Source organism: Capsicum annuum, chromosome 1 (assembly GCF_002878395.1).
Source record: "Capsicum annuum cultivar UCD-10X-F1 chromosome 1, UCD10Xv1.1, whole genome shotgun sequence".
In the NCBI taxonomy this organism is placed as follows: Eukaryota; Viridiplantae; Streptophyta; class Magnoliopsida; order Solanales; family Solanaceae; genus Capsicum; species Capsicum annuum.
The window spans coordinates 11,888,879-11,908,661 of NC_061111.1; the positions used below are offsets into that span (position 1 = coordinate 11,888,879).

Here is a 19,783-nt window from a genome sequence, read left to right on the forward strand (position 1 = left end):
TGACAAATATATGAATCAAGAAATTGTTATCAATTGTTTAGTGTTCATCTATTAAAAAGGTCTCATTGACAAGGGAAAGTATGTCTTAAAAATTAGAACCTAAACTGCACATTAAGTGAGGCGAGCGTTCAACACACTTTGAGCCTTACTTCAGGACTTATGCGCGCCTTTGACAACACTGATGAACCCACAGACCTCAAATCCTGGGTTTGCCTCTGTTTAGCCCCCCAAATTTCGAGACCTCAAAAGTTTAATTGTAAATTTAATTATTTTCAACTTCACTTAAGATAATAATAAGGAAGATTGTGAAATACTTCTAAACAAAAGAAGTAATAAAGAAGAAAAAACTATCTAAGTTTTACCAAAAATATTTTTGAACTTTGAATTAAACAACTCAAACTTCATATTAATAAATAAAGTTTTAACAATAACATTCAAGTTAATGTATTACAAATAAATGTTTAACATTTTATTCACTAGAATTAATGCTTACTCTTATTAATAATCGTATTAATATTTGATATTAAATATTATGTATCTGTTAAAAATACTACACCCAAAACAGCTAATATGCATGAAAAAAAGAAGAAGCGACAATTTCAATGGAAAATTCGACAGCTAATATGCATGAAAAAAAGAAGAAGCGACAATTTCAATGGAAAATTCGATTTTGTGATATGTGACATTATGTAATTATAAAAAATAATATAATTTATTAAAAATAAGATATTTATTAAAATATATAATAGATACACTATGGAACAATACATAAAAAACTCCGATACAAACAAGGTATAAGTGACACTTAGCATATTTTTTTGGGCAACAACAAGGTCATCCAATCAAAATGCAAGGACCCCTACATGATTTGTTAATTGTAGTTTTGGCTTAACACGTCACCTTCAAATTCACTTTAATTAATTTTGCAATTTCGTAAAAGGGGACAAATTATATGAATTCCCAAGTAGAGTATCGTATAGGTTATTCAATTCCAAGTTATCTCTCATTCTTTTTACCAATTACTTTTCCAAATCGAGTCCTTTAACAAGATCTTGACCGTTCGATTGATACCTTTTTGTTGAAATTTGCAAACCCTACTTTGATTTTACGCAAAAATCGAACCTTTGTTACGAGTTAGCGATTCCGATCCGTCTAAGAGATAATTTGGCTAGTTTTGAGAACGGTCGATTTTATTTTTTTTTGTTAATTTTGGGATTTCTATTTTCTTTTTCTTTTTTGAATTTTAGGTGAAAGTTTATTAGTGTGGTGAAAATCTTCGTTTTATCGCTAATTTGCTAGTTTTGAGAAAAGGTTGATTTTTTTTTTTGTTGATTTTTTTTTCTTTTTTGAATTTTAGGTGGAAGTTTATTAGTGTTGTGTAAATCTCTGTTTTATCCATAATTTGGTCGATTTATTTTATGAGAATAATAGTGGTGTTTGTGTTTTTTGTTTGAATTTTAGGTGAAAGCTTATTAGTGTATTGTGTAATTCTTCGTTTTATAGATAATTTGCCCAGATTTGAGTAAATTGGCATTTATTATGAGAATCATAGTGGAGTTTATGCTTTTTGTTTGATGTTTAGGTGAAAGTTTATTAGTGTGTTGTGTAATTCTTCGTTTTATAGATAATTTGCCTAGATTTGAGTAAAGGGTCAACTTATTTATGAGAATGATAGTGGGGTTTATGCTTTTTGTTTGAATTTTAGGTGAAAGTTCATTAGTGGGGCTCTGCATCTTGTTTTATTCTCCTTTTTGGTGATCAGTGGGTTGGATAGGTCCTTTTTTTGTTTTTGCTTTCAAGTGTTATTATGTATATAGAGGAAGAGAAGGGTGGAGAGGTGGAGAGTGGGGAGGAGGAGGTGGTGGTGGGTGGTGGAGTGGTAGAGAAGGTGGAAAAATTAGATACTGGTGGTGAGGTGTTGTGTTCTAGTGATAGTAGTGGCAAGAATTCTGTTGTTGTGTTGGATGTAAGGAGGGTCATGGTTGGAGTTGGGGCTCGGGCCTTGTTTTATCCGACGCTTCTCTACAATGTTGTTAGGAACAAGATTCAGATGGAGTTTCGCTGGTGGGATTGGATTGATGAGGTAATAACACTTTTTGTTGTCCGGGCTTTAATGTATACACTTGTAATGATGTCTTCTTGTTGTTGTTTCCCTTTTCATGTATACAAGTACATTTGTAGTGAATACCGTGATGTTTTTATATGGATCTCTGTCAATGTGCAAATAATGTCAGTATGCTTCAATAGTTGTTTAGATAAATTGGAATATTTTTGTTTATAATGTCCAATCCTTATTGCATATCCAAATGCTAACTCATGTAATGTGTTGATGTTTGAACTAGTTATGTTAGAAATTCATTCTAATTTATTGTCATCTGAGGCGGGATAGATCTTTCTGAAAGGCTGTCGGGAAATATCAGTTACATATAAATTGATTACTTTGATTGGTTATGTTGAACTGTTATAATATCTTGCTGAACTTATAAGTGATGAATGTCGAGTAATAGTACTATATGCATGGTTATTTGGAAAATGAGGGGTAGAACTGAATTTTGTAGACGGTAGTACCAATCACTCAATTTATGTCTATAAGACCCCATGTCCTTAGACATGCTTTTCTATAATAAAAAAGGAGTGTATCAACATTGTACTCTATTCGGTCTAGGAATGATCATACAATTATACCTGGGGACTTACATTATTTTTGTGATAAACTGCTTCAAGAAATTTGCCTCAAATCACTAATCTGCGACAAGTGGCAAAAGATGCATAGTTATCCAGGAAGATGTACCAATAGTAAACTTGTTCACCTCTTCTTTTGTTTTCACTGCTACAGAGTTAGTTATTCTCACTAGTGTCATCCCAGATTAAATCTTACATTTGCTTCTTGGTTTCCCAACAGTTTATTTACCAGCTTACTGTATTTCTCCAGCAGTTACTTGTAGGGATCTTAAGAAATGTTCTCTTGCATCTTAAACTTACATGATAAGCTGCAATCTGTTTCTCGTAACTCCATATGCATCTATCTTCACATTGGAGATCAAGTTTGCGTGAATGCATTGACCTTGTTGGAAGATTGCATAGGTTGATAAACAGATTCTTTCAATTATTTCTTGGTGAATAGTTCGTTAGTAGTTTGTACTCCAATATTTTGCTGTATAACAAGATTGTATAACTGACTTAATCTCTCCTTTAGTTTGTGTTATTAGGTGCTGTCCCTTTCCAATCTGATGTGAAAAGGCTAAAGGAGCTTGGTGTCTCAGGTGTTGTCACCCTAAATGAGCCATATGAGACTTTAGTTCCAACTTCTTTATATGAGGTCATTTCTTTTAACTTCTGATATTTTGGTTTAATCTTTCTGTTATGCTTCATTCAGGGATAAGTCAAATTTGCTTTTGTGTGGGCTTTTTTTTTTTTTTTGTTTTGGGGGGGGGGGGGGGGGGGGGGACCAGGACAAAGGGGACGAACCCCTATTCCCGTCCCACTAAGACAGCCTTAATATTTCCATACCGATCCTTGTTTAGGACCTTTATTTGCTGATTTTCTTCTCATCTTCTTCATGGTATTACTGTTATCTATTATATAAAGATGGGATACAGTCGTCGGTGCCTTTCTACCTCACCCTACTACAAATCAAGTCTTCCACTTCCTAACTTCCACGTTTTAACTTTCGTGATTAACTAGTTGTTTAGTCCATATAGTTTTTGAACTTTGGATTTGTTATTTAAATTTCCTTCCCGTTACATGATCAAGTGTTTTTCTCCCTTTATATTCACATTATTGTTATCTGTTACTTCTTGCAGGCTCATGGTATTTGTCATTTGGTTCTCCCCACAAGAGATTACTTATTCGCTCCATCACTGAATAATATATGTCAAGCAGTAGAGTTTATCCATGGTGAGTACCTTCTGATCCCTTCTTTAATCAGTTTGGTGATTTTACACTATTGTCAACATTCTTGACCTTAATTCCTTGGTGCTTCTAGCATTTTGTCACGACATCACAGCCACTTACCATCTTGAGATCCATCTAATTTGTTCAAACTCTAGAACTATGAGCACTGTCTCCAACTCTCCGTCGTTGACAGGTTTTTTGGATAGTCAATTTTATGTTCGAGACTTGACACAGTACCTTAAATTACTTGTTTTTATTAAAAAAATCAAATGTCCTGTTATGGTTAAGGAAGATTCAACAAATCTATGGTCCAGTCAAATATTTGTTTGATTTATTAAATTGGGATTGGGATTATGTTGCTTAACATGGGATTGAGGGAGTACATTTGTTAAATTTCTGCTCTTCTATTTGGATATGGTACTTTTTGAGGCATCTGCCACATTATATATTGACTTGTTTCTCCTTTGTGCTTTCTATGGTTACAAACAAAGGTGAACAGTAGCTTACAGTAGTATTAAAATCCAAAAGAATTGTTTAAAGTACCCCTCCAGAGGAGAGTTTATTTGTAGCTTAAGCCTTTTGAGTAAACTTTTCATGTTTGTCTTTTGAAGAAAATGCTTCCAATGGACAAAGTACATATGTGCACTGCAAGGCTGGTCGAGGACGTAGCACAACCATTGTCTTATGCTACTTGGTAGGTAAACTAAGACTTGTTTGAATGGATTGTTTGAAGATCACTTTACCCGTTTTCTTTCTAAAGTTTCTTTTGTTTTGTAGGTTAAGTACAAGCAGATGACACCAAATGATGCATATAACTATGTGAAGTCAATTCGTCCAAGGGTGCTTTTGGCCTCTGCCCAGCGGCAGGTATCTCATAGATTTGCCTCATGTTTTGATCCTTTCTCTCTTAGATGCATGAATTTAATGAGATTGATGGTAGATACTCCAGTTGACTTAGTTTTATTTTTCTGGCTGTTGTTGCTGATTCTGTTTTTCCACTTTAACAATCAGGCTGTTCAGGAATTCTACCATCTCATGGTGAAAAAGACATACAGTTGTTACCCCTTGACTAGTGTGATCCCACGGAGCTCAAGGTTTTTGGCAAGACGGAATTTGCTAGCCTTCGATGATGGTGCTGTAGTTGTGATAACCGAAGCAGATCTAGATGGATATGATTCGAACCTCGACTCCAGGGTGGCTGGATCCGAGATTTGGGCTGATTTGAATTTGATTTACAGGGTTCGAGTTGCTAGTGGGGCAGCCTTAGCAAGACTCTCCTGCATGTGGTTACGTTGCCACGCCGACCAGAAGATACCGAACCAGAAGCTGAATGCAGAGAACAAGCAGCTGGAAAGTTTTACTGTAGATATACATGTATTCTCAAGTTAAAAAAGTTGTATATCTGTTTCTTCAGTATATAAAGATGCTACAAGGTGCCCAACTGTTTTCAGCTTTCTCTGCCAAAAAAAGTTGACGTTCTCAATGTAAATATGATAATACTTGTCGAGTTGCAAAAGAGAAGTTTTAAGAGTATATGTATATATAGCTTTATGCATAGTTTGAATATTTTGTGGTTTTTGAATGGGGGATTTGCTACTAAGTGGTCAGAGCATGTGCAGATGCATCAGGTTTGCATATAAATCCTCACCAATGTGTCTTTTCTGATTTGATGTGCCTTGAGCCGAGGGTCTTTCTGAAATAGGCTCTCTACCTCGTAGGGTAATATATTCCTATCGCAAAACTTGATTCAACTCTGATTACTCTGTAGACAGTAGAGGACTTGAGCAGAAGCATTCTAAAGAGCTTTTACTTTCGGTGGTGGTGCTTCATCTACCAAATATGTGACAACAGACTTGCATTTTTTTGAATGTACATTCAAAGATTGGAACTTTGTTTTGTTCTCGCCCATCTCACTCGAGTCCCACCTTTCTTCTTCCAACCACAATCAACTTTAAGAAAGATCCTTCATCTCACTAAAGTTGGAACCCCAACTCACTGACCTTCTCGGGCAGTTACTGACCGACAGCTTTAACACACACACACACCCCCCCCCCTCTGTCGGGCGGATGGCAACCCACGGCTACAATACCAAAAAAGGGTTTGGACATGCATATCGATCGAAATTCACTTGAAAAACTGGCGAAACTTAATTTTTCAAACTTGAAAATCAATTTATATCCAAAAGCTCTTTTTGATTAGTTTTTGCTGTTCGAAAAAGTAGTACTCCCTGCGTTCCATAATAAGTTAATTGTTGGATTTTGACATACATGTTAAGAGAAATAAAAGCAAAGACATAGATTTATCATGTTTCTCCATTTTTATCCTTTTCAAATTTCAAAACTTTAATAATGATACATCATTCCCAATGCACATTTAATGGAGGGTAAATTTGAAAAAAAATTCCAACATCTACCTTGAATTGTGAACCATTCACTTATTTAGAATATTAAAAAATACTCCAACAATTTATTTATTGTGAAACGGAGGGAGTATCATTTTAGTACGGACAAACAAGAGCAAAAATTCAACATCCATCCAAGTCTGAACTTTCTCCAAAAAATTTGCCTTGTTGCTTCAGGTAATGGTCTCTATTTCGAAAAGGAAAAGAAAAAAGATTAATATCTCTATATCATAGATTGGGAGAACCTGACATTCTCTATTTTGAATCAACGCGTTATTGCTTCAAGAAGAATTCTCTTCAAAGTTACTTTACGAATTTATCATTGGTCATATTGCTCTCTATCGATTATCGAAAATGGTAGAAAGTCATATACAATGCCAACGCACGCTGTTTAGACTTAGCTTTGGCCTTTGTAAAATTGAAAATGTAACTCTCACCATGATATTTCAATACCAAATTAAAGGAAACAATCAATTTGTTATTAACTAAATCCCGACTTGCAAGTACATTAAATAATCACTCTACTGATCTTCATATCTAACAAATTAGATCACTCCTCAGCAAGATTTTTTTTTATAATCAAAATGGACATCCTGAGAATTAAGCAGCTTTACTCATTGGTGCTGGTGCTGGTGCTGATGCAACTCCATCAATCAAATATGGGACAACATATTGTTGTAATTCTTGAATAGTCATTACTAGGTGAAGTCCTGGTACCTTTATGAACTTCACTTTTCCAGCTTTATCCAATGTTTGTAATCCAAACAAATCCTCTACATAAAGATTAGTCTGCCAAGAAAAGTATGAAGAAAAAAATACTCGTATATTATTACACTTGAGATGTGACATGGTTATTGATTTTAAATTAAAGTATAAACAGGAAAATAATATTCGTATTACTTCTTGTGGCAAAATTTTGGAGTAGGTTCCATCTTGATAAAACCCAAACCAAGAACTTTCTTTTGGAGTTACTATATGTTCATTTTCAAACTGTAATACATACTATAATTATTATATTAATACATACTATAGTACTGTAATGAATCTTGCAATTCGTAATTGTTATTATTGTTATACCGTCAAAGTATCAATTTAATCACACTAAGGCAAATTAGGATCACATCTTTAATATCTCTTAAATGGTAGTTCACAAAGTTAGTTAATGGTTAGTTAGTTGAGTTAGTTAAACAGCTCACTTGTTGGTTATCACATCTCTATATATACCCCTATATGAAGCACTACTAACAAGATTTTTTTAGATCAATAAGAATCATCTAATACTACATTAGCTAAAGTCTATTTTCTCTCTTCAATGTTCGTGATCATTCACTGTTACATTGCTATTGTTTCTTCTGCTACTCTGAATTACAAAATGGTATCAGAGCCCATCGATCTCTGATTATTCATTCTTCATTATGATCGTTTCTCATAGCCAGTTGATCACTCTTTTGATTTCATTGTCAAGACAGTTCTTGATTTTTCAATTCAATTCTTGCTTCCACTAATCTGTCACAATATTCAAATCAAGATCAGAGGGAAGAATGGATGCTATACCTACTCAGGTTCCAACATATGTGAATGTTGATAGATCAGGTTCATCTACTGAAGTTTCAGGTTCATCTCAGATTCCTGGTATAGACTATAATCACCCCTTATTCTTACACTCTTATGATGTTGATGGTACTCAAATCATCTCTTTTCAACTCATTAGCATAGAGAATTACTCTATTTAGGCTAGATTTATGCGTATTGCTCTCTTAGGTAGGAATAAATTGAGGTTGGTTGATGGTATATGCACTAAAGAAAAGTATCCTGATATTATGTGGAATCACTGGGAAAGGATTGATACGATTGTGCTTTCATGAATTATGAACTCTGTTTCTAAACAACTTTTTGGTGGTATCATGTATGCATCTAGTGCACAAGCTATTTCGCGAGAGTTGCTTGAAAGATTTAATAAAGTAGATGATTCACGGATCTATAAGGTTCACAACGAAATTGCTACAATGATGCAAGGAACCTTGTCTGTCTCTGTGTACTTCTCCAAGTTAAAAGACCTATGGAAAAAGTTTGAAGCTTTGGTTCCTGCACTAGGGTATGAGTGTGATAAGTATAAAGACTTTGTAGAACATTTGCAGAAACTCAAATTATTTTTATTCTTGATGGGACTAAATGACACCTATGGATAAGCAAGAAGCCAAATTCTAATGATGTGTGTTTTGCCCTTAGTTAACAAGGATTATGCCATGATTCTTGGTGATGAATGTAAAAAAAATGTGGCTGCCACAACTGGAGTTTTAGGACCAAGTCCTGGTCATGCCAATTTTGAAGTGGCCATGCATACAAGAAATTTTAATTTGGAGGAGGTAATGCCTATAATCTCAATGGTGTGAATAGTCAGACATAATGGTAACAACTTCACAATTGGAAGAAATCAGAAATGTAGGAAAATTTTTCATCTGTGTGTGACTATTGCAAGGTAAGGGTCATATCAGAGAAGTGTGTTACAAGTTAGTTGGATACCTAACTGACTTTAAAAGTAAGAAGAAAGTATCATCTTCTAATGGCCACGGGGTATATAATGTGATTACAGATTTCATCCATGAAAATTTAAACACTGAACACACTATTGATCATAATCTAGATTCTAGAGTGCATAAGAGTGCAGCCTCAGGGTCAAGGTTCTAATATGATATCAGGACAAGGCAATCACAATGAGCAAACACAATTTGGAAGGTATTCTATTCCCTTCACCAAAAGCCAATATGAATAGATAGTTCAGATGCTGAATCAAAACAGTCTAAACTTACCTTTTCAGTGCTTGCAAACAATAGTAATGCTCAAGCTAATGCTAGCACTACAGGTATGGAAGAAATTCTAGCATATATAATTTCAAATATGCCTAACTGGATCAGATACAGGAGCCACAAATCACATGGCCTCTGATCTTGATCTACTAGATAGTAATTCTGTCAAAGAAACAGATGCACCTAAAAGAGTGCACTTACCTAATGGTGATGTCTCTTTAGTCACACACACTGGTAACCGTTTATTAACTACCAGAAGCACCATATCAGATGTACTTTATGTCCCTCAGTTAAAATATAACCTGTTATCTGTTTCAAAACTAACAAAAGATCTGCAGTGTGTTGCTTTCTTTTATCCTGATTTTGTATTTTTCAGAATTTCTTCACTGGGAAGGTGAAGGATATTGGTAAGCTAGATGATGGGATTGTATATGCTTATGACTCAGCTTGAAAATAGACACAAATAAGAAGGTCAGATTACTAACTGTGCTGCACCAAATCAAGAAGTTAGCAAAGTGGATTATAGCACTTGGCATAAGAGATTTGGGCATAGTTTACAATTGATAAATGCCTCTACACATGATTGTACTGTGTGTCCTTGTGCTAAACAAGCCAGGCTTCTATTTTCTACTAGTAATATTAAAACTCAGGCTATATTGGACATGATTCATGTAGATCTTTGGGGACCTTATTAGACACCTACCTTTGATAATAATAGATACTTCCTTACTGTTGTGGATGCTTTTTTCTATACTTACTTGGCTATTCCTCTTAAAAGAAAAGTAAAGTTTGATGTATATGTTGTGCAGCAATAATTCTTCAATTTCATAAATCTGTCAAGATACTAAGATCGGACAATGACATAGAGTTTACAAAATCTTTATGTCAAGATATGCTTAGAAATCTACGTACAATTCATCAAAGAACTTGTGTTTATACCCCTCAGCAAAATGGAGTTACTGAGAGGAAACACAGACATGTTCTAGAGGTGACAAGAGCTATCAGACTGCAAGCTCATATACCTATTAAATTCTGGGGTCACTGTGTGCAAGTTGCAGGTTAATTAATGCATTACCTATTAGTGTTCTGCATAACAAATCTCCTTATGAGGTATTCTTTAACAATAAACCTACCATTAATCGTCTTAGAACTATGGAATTCTTATGTTTTGCGGATAAATTATTATCTAGATAAAAAATTGCTATACATATGGGGTACTCACACGTGCAAAAAGGATGTAATTCTCTTTGAAGATTGGTTAGACAACATATTTATGCCTTTCCATCATGATATTGACAGACACAACTCTCATGCAACAACAAATGTTTCCATGCAACAGCCTGAGCATGATCCATAAGAGCCAAAACATCAGCCCATGCAACAACCTATTCAACCTCAAGTTGCTGATGTGTTACTTACTCCTACAGCTTCATAAATCAAAAGATCCACAAGACATACTCAACCACCTATTTGGTTGAAGGATTTTGTATCCCTAAACATTCATCAAGACTCACTCTATAGTATTGATAAGTACATCTCTTATACTGGTTTATCTATTACATATATAGCAAGCTTATATTGCCGCTTTCTCTTCTGTTACAGAACCCACCATATATCATGAAGCTATTAAAGATACAAGGTGGATTCAATCCATGAAAGAAGAGATCAATGCCTTAGAATCAAATCAGACATGGAAAGTAGTTTCATTACCAACAGGGAAGATAACTATTGGTTTCAAATGGGTGTACGCGGCAAAATATAAAGCAAATCAATGGTGAAGTGGAAAGATTCAAAGCTAGGCTTGTGGCTAAGGGTTACAACTAGAGGGAAGATATTGACTTTCAAGAGACTTTTTTTCAGTAGTTAAAATGGTTACTGTCAGGACAGTGTTATGTTTGGCAGCATCAAGGAAATGGAATATACATCAAATAGATGTATATAATGCATTTTTGCAAGGTGACTTATTTGATAAGATATATATATGCAACTGCCATAAGGTTCCACTAGCCAAGGGGAGAACATGATATGTAGGCTAGTAAAATTCTTGTATGGTTTAAAATAAGCACCGGGCAATGGAATACAAAGCTAAGTGAGGCTCTAATCAAGTTTGGATTTATACAAAGTCTGTATGATCATTCATTATTTGTCAAAAACGTCAGTTCAAGGGATCACGTTAATACTAGTCGATGTTGATGATATGCTCATCACTGGAAATAGCTTGAAACTGGTTCATGAAACCAAAGATGCTCTGCAGAGTGCTTTTATGATGAAAGATCTTGGAGAACTTAGATATTTTCTAGGTATTAAGTTTGCAAGATCAGACAAAGGATTCACTATGCATCAAAGGAAATGTACACTAGAATTAATCTCAGAAACAAGTTTAGTAGGTGCAAAAACAGCAATCACACCAATGGATACTAATTGCAAACTAGCTTCAAAATAATATGATGAAGTTATACATAGATAAAAATAAAAGCCAATAGTAACTAAGGGGATTTGAACCCACAATCATGAGGTCGATAAAACTTTTGCAAGTCTCTCTACTCCACTAGACCAATAATACACTTCGTTTATTGGTTCCCAACTTATAACTCTTATATATTTACTAGATTTCTCTATATAAATACTAAATCCGCGTGAAAGTTACTGGATTCATGGGAACCCCCAACCAAGCCCCTAGATTCGCCCCTGTACAAACTCTAAGTCAATATCTACAAGCACCTAAGGTATCACATATGGAAGCAGCTCTACGAATGGTAGGATATATCAAGAAGCAACCTAGACAGGGTTTACTACTATTTAGCAACCACAAGGATGAAATTACTGCATATAGTTATGCAGATTGAGCAGCCTATCCACACTCCAGAAAATCAGTTACAAGATTCTTGATTAAGTTTGGAGACTCTTGTTTCATGAAAATAAAAAAAACAGACAGTAGTGTCAAGGAGATCTACAGATTCTGAGTATAGAAGTATGGCATCAACTGTGTCAGAATTAACATGGTTGTTGGGCTTGATAAAATAAATTGGTGTAGAAGTTACTAAACCAGTCAAGATATTCAGTGATAGCAAATCAGCTCTACAAATAGCTGCTAATCCTGTCTACCATGAAAGAACCAAGTACATTGAAATTGATTGTCATCTCATAAGAGAAAAAATTCAACAAGGTTTGGTTACAACTTACTACATTGCAACTATAGCTCAGCCGACAGATATCCTACTAACCAAAGGGCCTGCCAAGGTTCAACATGAGTACTTTAAATTCAAGCTAGTTCTACTAGACATCTTTCACTCAACCTAGCTTGAGGTGGAGTGTTAAAGTATAAATTTAATCACGCTCAGGCAAACTAAGATCACATCTTTAATATCTCTTAAATGGTAGTTCACAAATTTTGTTAATAGCTTTTCGGAAGTTAGTTACACAGTTAGTTGAGTTAGTTAAACAGCTCACTAGCTGATTATCAGATCACATACATCTCTATATATACCTCTATATGATGTACTACTTACAAGATTTTTTAGATCAATAAGAATCATCTAATACTACATTAGCTAAAGTCTATTTTCTCTCTTCTCCTTCTTCCCTCTTCAATGTTCTTGATCACTCACGGTTACATTGCTATTGTTTCTTCTGCTACTCTGAATTACAACTTATACATATATAATTATTATGTTTATACATACTATAGTACTGTAACGAATCTTTACCAATTACTGTAGTTTAACTTGTCATAACATGTTAGTTAGGAGTATCATTTTGGTGAGATTATACCAAATTTACTTATCGTAGGGATTCACTTATAATTAGTACTTTGTAATAAATTTACTGAATCTTTTTTGATACTTGTAGCGGGGTCGACTAAATTGAATTCATGCCGTGAAATCTCGAGACACTGATATAACTTCATAATCAATGTTCTTACTACTAATTAATTGAATGTTTCAAAATTACATACAATGCAGGGAGGAGCAAAAGCAACACAAGCATTAGGTCCACCAATTGAAATTCTTGACCTGTGTGGCACAATTTAGTTCCAATAAGTAAAATAAATAAGGGAAGTGCTAAATGATCACAATGTTTTTTGCCTAAATTTGGTCATAATTGTAAAAAGATTTACATAGCCTAGTGAGTCTTTTCTCAAATAAATTCCCACACAGGGTAAAAATGTTAAAAGGTTAACTAGTTTATCGTGTGAACCTAACTTTTTTCTATTGTGGCCAAAAATATTTTTCAATAAAAAAAAGAATAAATGATTAAATAAATAATTTAAATAATATAAAAATATATTGATAAGATTCTCACTGGAGGTGCTCTATCACAGAACTCGATAAGCCCTCTGCCTACCAGATTTCCCTAGAAAAAAGCATAACTAAATTTCCCATAAACAATAGTTATGATAATAGTATTAATAAGAAAGATTAGATAATACTTAATTACAGTTTATCGATCGGCTTATATTTTATTAAAAACGTAATAAAACTTAATGAAGGGGACATATTTATTACTATTATAGATGAATATTTACCATTGAAAGACCAACAAAATTATAACCTTTTTGAAGTTGCTTCATTCCCTTCACCTGTAATTCAATGCACATTTAGACCTCTCCATATGTTTTTTTCCCCATTTATTTAGTATTTTTATACTAAAAGGAAGCCAAAAAGAAAAAAGAAAAAAATCTAGTGGAGGATTATTACCTTTTCACAAGCAATTTGAACCTACAAATATAGCATGGGCAAACAGAAAGACACATATTACAATTCACAAGAATTTTATGCAATTAATAATCCAATCAAAATAATTAATCAGCAAACAGTAAGAATCACTATTATTTTTATCAACTATTACCTGATTTTCTAGAGGCATATTGACGGAATCATACGCTCCATTTCCAATTTCTCTACCAAAAACATCCAGACACACTCATAAATGATCATAGTAATAGTGTTGCATAATAGATTAATTATATAAGTACGTATAAAAAAATTATCGTATATACCAATACCAACCATATATAATAGCGAGAGTTTAACTTACGTATACTAATAATATCAGAAAAAAATTACTATATAAACAAGTTAAAGTTAACTATAATAACACAAGTTAAAGTTATCTATAAGAACAAGTATTTTTACTTACACTATCAGAATCAATGCGCATGAGTATAATAAATCCTAATAACAATCACAACTGTCGACTTTAGAGGAGTTGTGAAAAAAATGATTTTAGATAATTGCTTCATGCATGCATGAGAAGAGAATCACTTTGGATCGAAAAGAAAAGAAGAAATAATACATGCATAACTAATACAAGGATAAGTAATTCAAGCATTATTAATGCAAACATTACTAATATACTATATTTTGCATTGATCGTATGCACTCTACCAAACAACCCATTAGTGTACCGCACTGCCTGCCGCCTGGTCTTCTGTTTGGATGTAGTACTTTTGAGGTATCTGTCACTTTGTTTATTGACTTGTTTGTGTATGTCTCAGAGATTTGCCTCATCTTAGATGCATGACTCTAGGGTGGCTGGATCCAAGATTTGGGTTGATTTGAGTTTTGATACATGCAGGGTTCGAGTTGCTGGTGAGGTAGCCTCAGCAAGACTCTCCTGTATCTGGTTACGTTGCCACAGGACAAGCAAACATACATGTGTTCTCTTAAGTTGAAAGTTGTATATATCTCCTCACTATGTAAAGATGCTCCAAGGTGACTAACTGTTTCAGCTTAATTTCTCTACAAAAAGTTCTTGACATTCTCGATGCAAATATACTATCCTGCGAAGTTTAAAGAGTACATGTATATGAGAATATTTTGAATGGTACCACTTTTAAAACTAATTTTGAGGGTTAGACATCAATTTGTTTTTTGATTTATTTTTTAGGGTTAGGTCTTGAAAAAAAGTAAAAAGTGGATCAGGATTGTGGGGTCATGAATTCTTTAATATTTTTAAAACTTGAGAAAAAAATATAACTTTTTTAAAAAATACAGCATGTTCCCTTTTTATATTTATTCATTTTCAAAATATTTATTAAAATCATTTACGTAATATTTTCAACTACATTTCTCTCTCCTCAAAACTTTCCTTCTTTCGATTTTGGTTCCTATTTTTTTTGAAAAAAGAATTTGCTCGATTCTTGTTTCTTTAGGCGAAATTTTCTAGTTTCTCTTGCTCGGGTAAGTCTAACTTTCTTCCCGGATCAGTTTTAAATCCCATTTTAATAATTTTTTCGATGATACTTTGTGTTGGGGTTCTTTGATTTTGATACAATTGCACTATTCTTCGTTGAATTAGTCGAAATTTGAGTGTTTTTAGTTAACATTATCGATTTTGCATGTTTAATCGTATTTTGCTTTGGATAATGAGTAGAATTTTTTAAAATTTTTGTAGTTATATTGCGTATTGATTTTAAATTTTTTGTACTGAATTGGACTCATTTTAATGGTGTTCTTGTTGTTGTGAATTGCACTGTCAATATCTGGTGAAGTCGAAACTTGATTTGCATGTTTGATGTGAGGCGTTTTCCTGTTTTTCTTAATAAACCAGTGGTCGATAGATCGATCACTACAAATTTATTTTTGCTGCATTTGTTCGTTTTTATTAATACTCCAGTGGTCGATAAATCGACCACAACAGATTCATTTTTTGCTATAGATCATAATGGTGAGAAGAGTCCATAGAGCAGTTAAAAGGCCTGCTTCTACTAGTAGGAAGTGAAAAGTCGAAGAAGTTTTATGCATAGTTTTGATCTTTCGTGATGTAGCTTACCGCCTGTTTGAATATGTTGCGGTTCTTGTTTGGGGGATTTGCTACTAAGTGTGGTTAGAGCATGTACTTGTACAGATGCATCAGGTTTGCATATAAATTCTCAACAATCTTTCTTTTCCTCGTTCACAACTATTTTGATTTAATGCACTTATGCCAAGGGTCTTTCGAAAACAATCTTTCTACCTCCATGAGGTAGGAATAAAATTTATGCACACTCTATACTCCTCAGACCCCACGTAGGTTTGTTGTTGTTCTCTTATCTCAGTAGAGGAATTGAGCAGAAGTAGTGCTTGCTTTTGGCAGTAGTGCTCCATCAACCAAATATGGGACCACATACTATTGCAGTTTTTGAATGTCCATTCAAAGATTGGAACTTGCTTTATTCTCGCTCGGCTCACTAAGTCACACCTATCTTCTTCTGATCACTATGAACTTTTTGTTCACCTAAATTGGAAGCGGTTATAGATGCTATAACACATCAATAATAAGAGAAAAATATTTCGAACTTTATGAAAATCAAATTAGGTCTCAACGAGCGAATCATTGTTTTACTACCAATCAGAAATTTCACGTTCAATGCACTATTCATATGAAAAATTATGATCAAAGAGTTCTTTATCAACCACCATTTACTTCAGAGATCTCTATAGAAATCTTTTTCAAATACAAAAGTTTCGATATCTTCCCTGAATTAGGGAATTAGGTAAGATTTCTTTGTCCAGAATAAGAAGTTTTGGGTCAATTTTCATAAATTTAATCATAAACGTGAAATACTTGTACAAATAAAAATACGGGAGAGATCGCGTGTCTTCTTGGCTAGTCTAAGCATGGGTTAATTCATAGATCTTTACGCTTTGATTACTAAAGAGTAGAGACTTTACAAATAAAGCGAAAAGAACCTTCATTTTACTATCAATTAGAACCTAACTGACCTTCTCGGACAGTTATTGACTTTTAGTTGGGGTCTCCGCAAGATTTACCCCTCCTAACTACCCCCTCCTCCCTCCCCCACTCCACCCTAACCCAACCCCGTACCTACTCAAAAGTTCATCGGGCTACTCACAACCTATGGCTATAATACCAGGAAAAAAAAGGTTTGGACATGCTAAGCCTGTCAAATGGGCCAGGTTGACCCAACCCGTTAAGTCCGTCCAACCCGATTTGATCCAGCCCGGTAAGCCCATGGGCTAACGGGCTAGCAATCCTGGGCTGGACCATTTTTTATTTTGGGCCCAGTTGACCCAACACGAACCACGCCCACTGGTTGTCCGGTCCGCTTAATACATATATTTTTTTAATTTGCTGAAAATTAGCCGTTTGAGCTAAACTAGCCGTTGGGCCCAATGGCTCAAACAGCTATTTGGCCATTTTTTTTAATTTTTTTAATTTAAAATATTTTTTTAAATCCAAAAAATTTCCTATAAATACCCTACACTTTCAAATCATTTTTCAAACAATTTTCATTCTCTCAATATTCTTTATATCTCCTAATAAAGTGCTTAATTTTATTTTTTAATTTTGCGATTACAAATACGAGTGAAAGTTTTCTAAAGTTGCAACTTTTGGATACTTTCAAAATTTGGTATTGTCGTTCCATCTCTTACTTTTAATTTTAATTAGTGTATTAATTGTTGAATATTTATTTTTATTATTTTTGTGTATTTTGAATTTTTGTAAGTTTGATTTATATTATGGATAAATTAAGAAACCTTGGTAAAAGTGTCAAAAACTTTTGTCCTAGAAGTGGTAGTGGTAATAAAAAGCAAATTAGTAGCGATAGATGTAGTTCAATTGGTAGATATACTCGTGTGCCTCAGGTACCACTTAGGCAACCTTTTTGAGAAAGGAGTAGGTGTAGGTGTTCATAATATGGATTATTTAGAAGTTCAGGAAAATTACGGTATAGAAGAAGAAAATAAAGTAGATGCGGTTAATTTAGATGAAGATGATGAAAATATTGGTGAGGCACCCGCAGTAGAAAATGCTAATGTTAGATCTGAATTGGTTAATCTTCCTCCCCATCCTCTCGTTGTCCCTAAAACTCGTAAAAAAACTAGTATTGCATGAAAATTTTTTACACCTATAGAAAGAAAAACTAAGGTGCAATGCAATATTTGTTAACAAGTATATAAGCATAAAAGAGGAGGCAATCAAGGGGGTACGGGTTTGTTAATGAGACATATAAGAGATAATCACGCTAGAGAGTTTCTTATTGCAAAAGGTGGTGAGGCTATTGGTGCGCCAACACAAACTAGAATACTACCAACAATCAATTAGTTAACTAAGAATTATAATAAATTGAGGGACCGAGAAGAAATAACAAAAATGGTAGTTGTGGGTTGTTTGCCTTTCACTTTTCCTTTTTCGGATGTTTTTATTCATTATATTCAAGCAATTTATAATCCTATGTTTAATAGTATTCTTAGAAGTACTTGTCAGGCCGATATTTTTAAACTTCATTCACAATATGTTCATTATTTATCTACATTGTCAAAAAATATTCAATGTAGAATGACTTTAACTTCTGATCTTGGTCATGCTGTTAATAAAAATGATTATTTAACCATTACTTGTCACTGGATATATTGTAATTTTGTTATGCAAAAACGTATTCTAACTTTTTTATATGATGAAGATCGTAGACATACTGGAAAATTTGTTGCTGAATCGATTAGTAAAGTTGCAGAATTTTATGGTATTGAAAGAAAAGTCTTAAGTATTGCTTTTGATAATACTTCTAACGACAAGACTGTTATTAAAAAGTTAAAAGCTAATCTCTCTCCGTTGTTATCTGAAATATTTCACGTTAAGTGAGGTTGTCATATATATAATTTAATTGTAAGAGATGGTTTTGAATTTTTTGAGCTTTATATTGGAAAAATCCATCTTGCTGTTGGCTTTATTCAAGGAAATAATCGAAGAAAAAGAATTAGAGAATTTAAAGTTAAATGTGATCAAAATGGACTTACACCGATATTGATGCCTGAAGAATGTGATACTAAATGGAATGCTACGTATGATTATTTAAAAACTTGTAAAGCTTATAGAGTTTCTATTACACTAACTTTTAACCAATATTGTAGTTCATTTGTTGATTCGGCTAAATGTATGCTACATGATTCTGATTGGGCTGTAATTGATGATCTTGTTAAGTTTTTGGAAAATTTTTATATAGCTACGGTTAAATTTTCTGGTGCTTATTATCCTACTGTTTGTAATATTTTAGTATATATAGCCGACATTTCTGCTTTGCTCACAGAATATAAGAATAAAGAAGGTTACAAAGAAGTTGTTATTGCTATATTTACTAAATTTGAGAAATATTTTTTTCCGATTCTCCCTATTTACTTGGCTGGTGCTATACAGAATCCATGTATGAAATAAAATACTATGTGCCACTTTAGTTCTTTTATTTATTCTAACTTAGAGATAAATTCTGTACCTGAATCTGAAGATGAAGAACAACCAAATTTATTTACGGTTATGAGTGATGCGAACATTTACATAAAAAAATTATATAACCATTATGCCGATTTACTTGATGTAGTTGTAACGACATAGATCACTCAAATTGTCGCTCCTCATCCTCCCGAGGAGCCATCATCTTCGAAAAGACTGGCACATAGTGATTTTCCTAATCACTTTTACGATTTAAATGTTTGGAACAGTGTTCAGGTGGGAACTTACACAACAACTTCTTGGGAAGAGCTTAAATATTATCTTCGAACGCCGATAGAAGATCTTAGACAACGGATCAACGCATTGGATTGATGGAAGAATAATGAAAAACAATATCCTGTGCTTTCAAGATTAGTTAGAGATATACTGAATGTTCTAATGTCAACCATTGTATCGGAGAGTGCTTTTAGTCAGGGATGACAACAGCTTGGAGACAACCGACACTCAT

The 19,783-nt window shown here is 33.8% G+C and overlaps 2 protein-coding genes across 2 annotated transcripts; one reads left to right on the forward strand and one right to left on the reverse strand.

Annotated features, from left to right (window-relative positions):
- Positions 1-780: 780 nt before the first annotated feature.
- LOC107856706 (phosphatidylglycerophosphate phosphatase PTPMT1) lies at positions 781-5,460 on the forward strand. Its single transcript, XM_016701686.2, has 6 exons — positions 781-2,083; positions 3,197-3,319; positions 3,804-3,897; positions 4,506-4,588; positions 4,672-4,761; positions 4,906-5,460. The coding sequence occupies exons 1-6, from the start codon at positions 1,808-1,810 to the stop codon at positions 5,281-5,283; spliced, it is 1,044 nt and encodes a 347-aa protein (XP_016557172.1). The 5' UTR covers positions 781-1,807; the 3' UTR covers positions 5,284-5,460.
- A 1,267-nt stretch (positions 5,461-6,727) lies between these two features.
- LOC124885656 (palmitoyl-protein thioesterase 1-like) lies at positions 6,728-13,835 on the reverse strand. The gene is made up of 2 exons (XM_047393877.1): positions 13,628-13,835; positions 6,728-7,084 (listed from the first exon to the last, which is right to left on the reverse strand). The coding sequence occupies exons 1-2, from the start codon at positions 13,697-13,699 to the stop codon at positions 6,896-6,898; spliced, it is 261 nt and encodes an 86-aa protein (XP_047249833.1). The 5' UTR covers positions 13,700-13,835; the 3' UTR covers positions 6,728-6,895.
- Between the last annotated feature and the right edge of the window lie 5,948 nt (positions 13,836-19,783).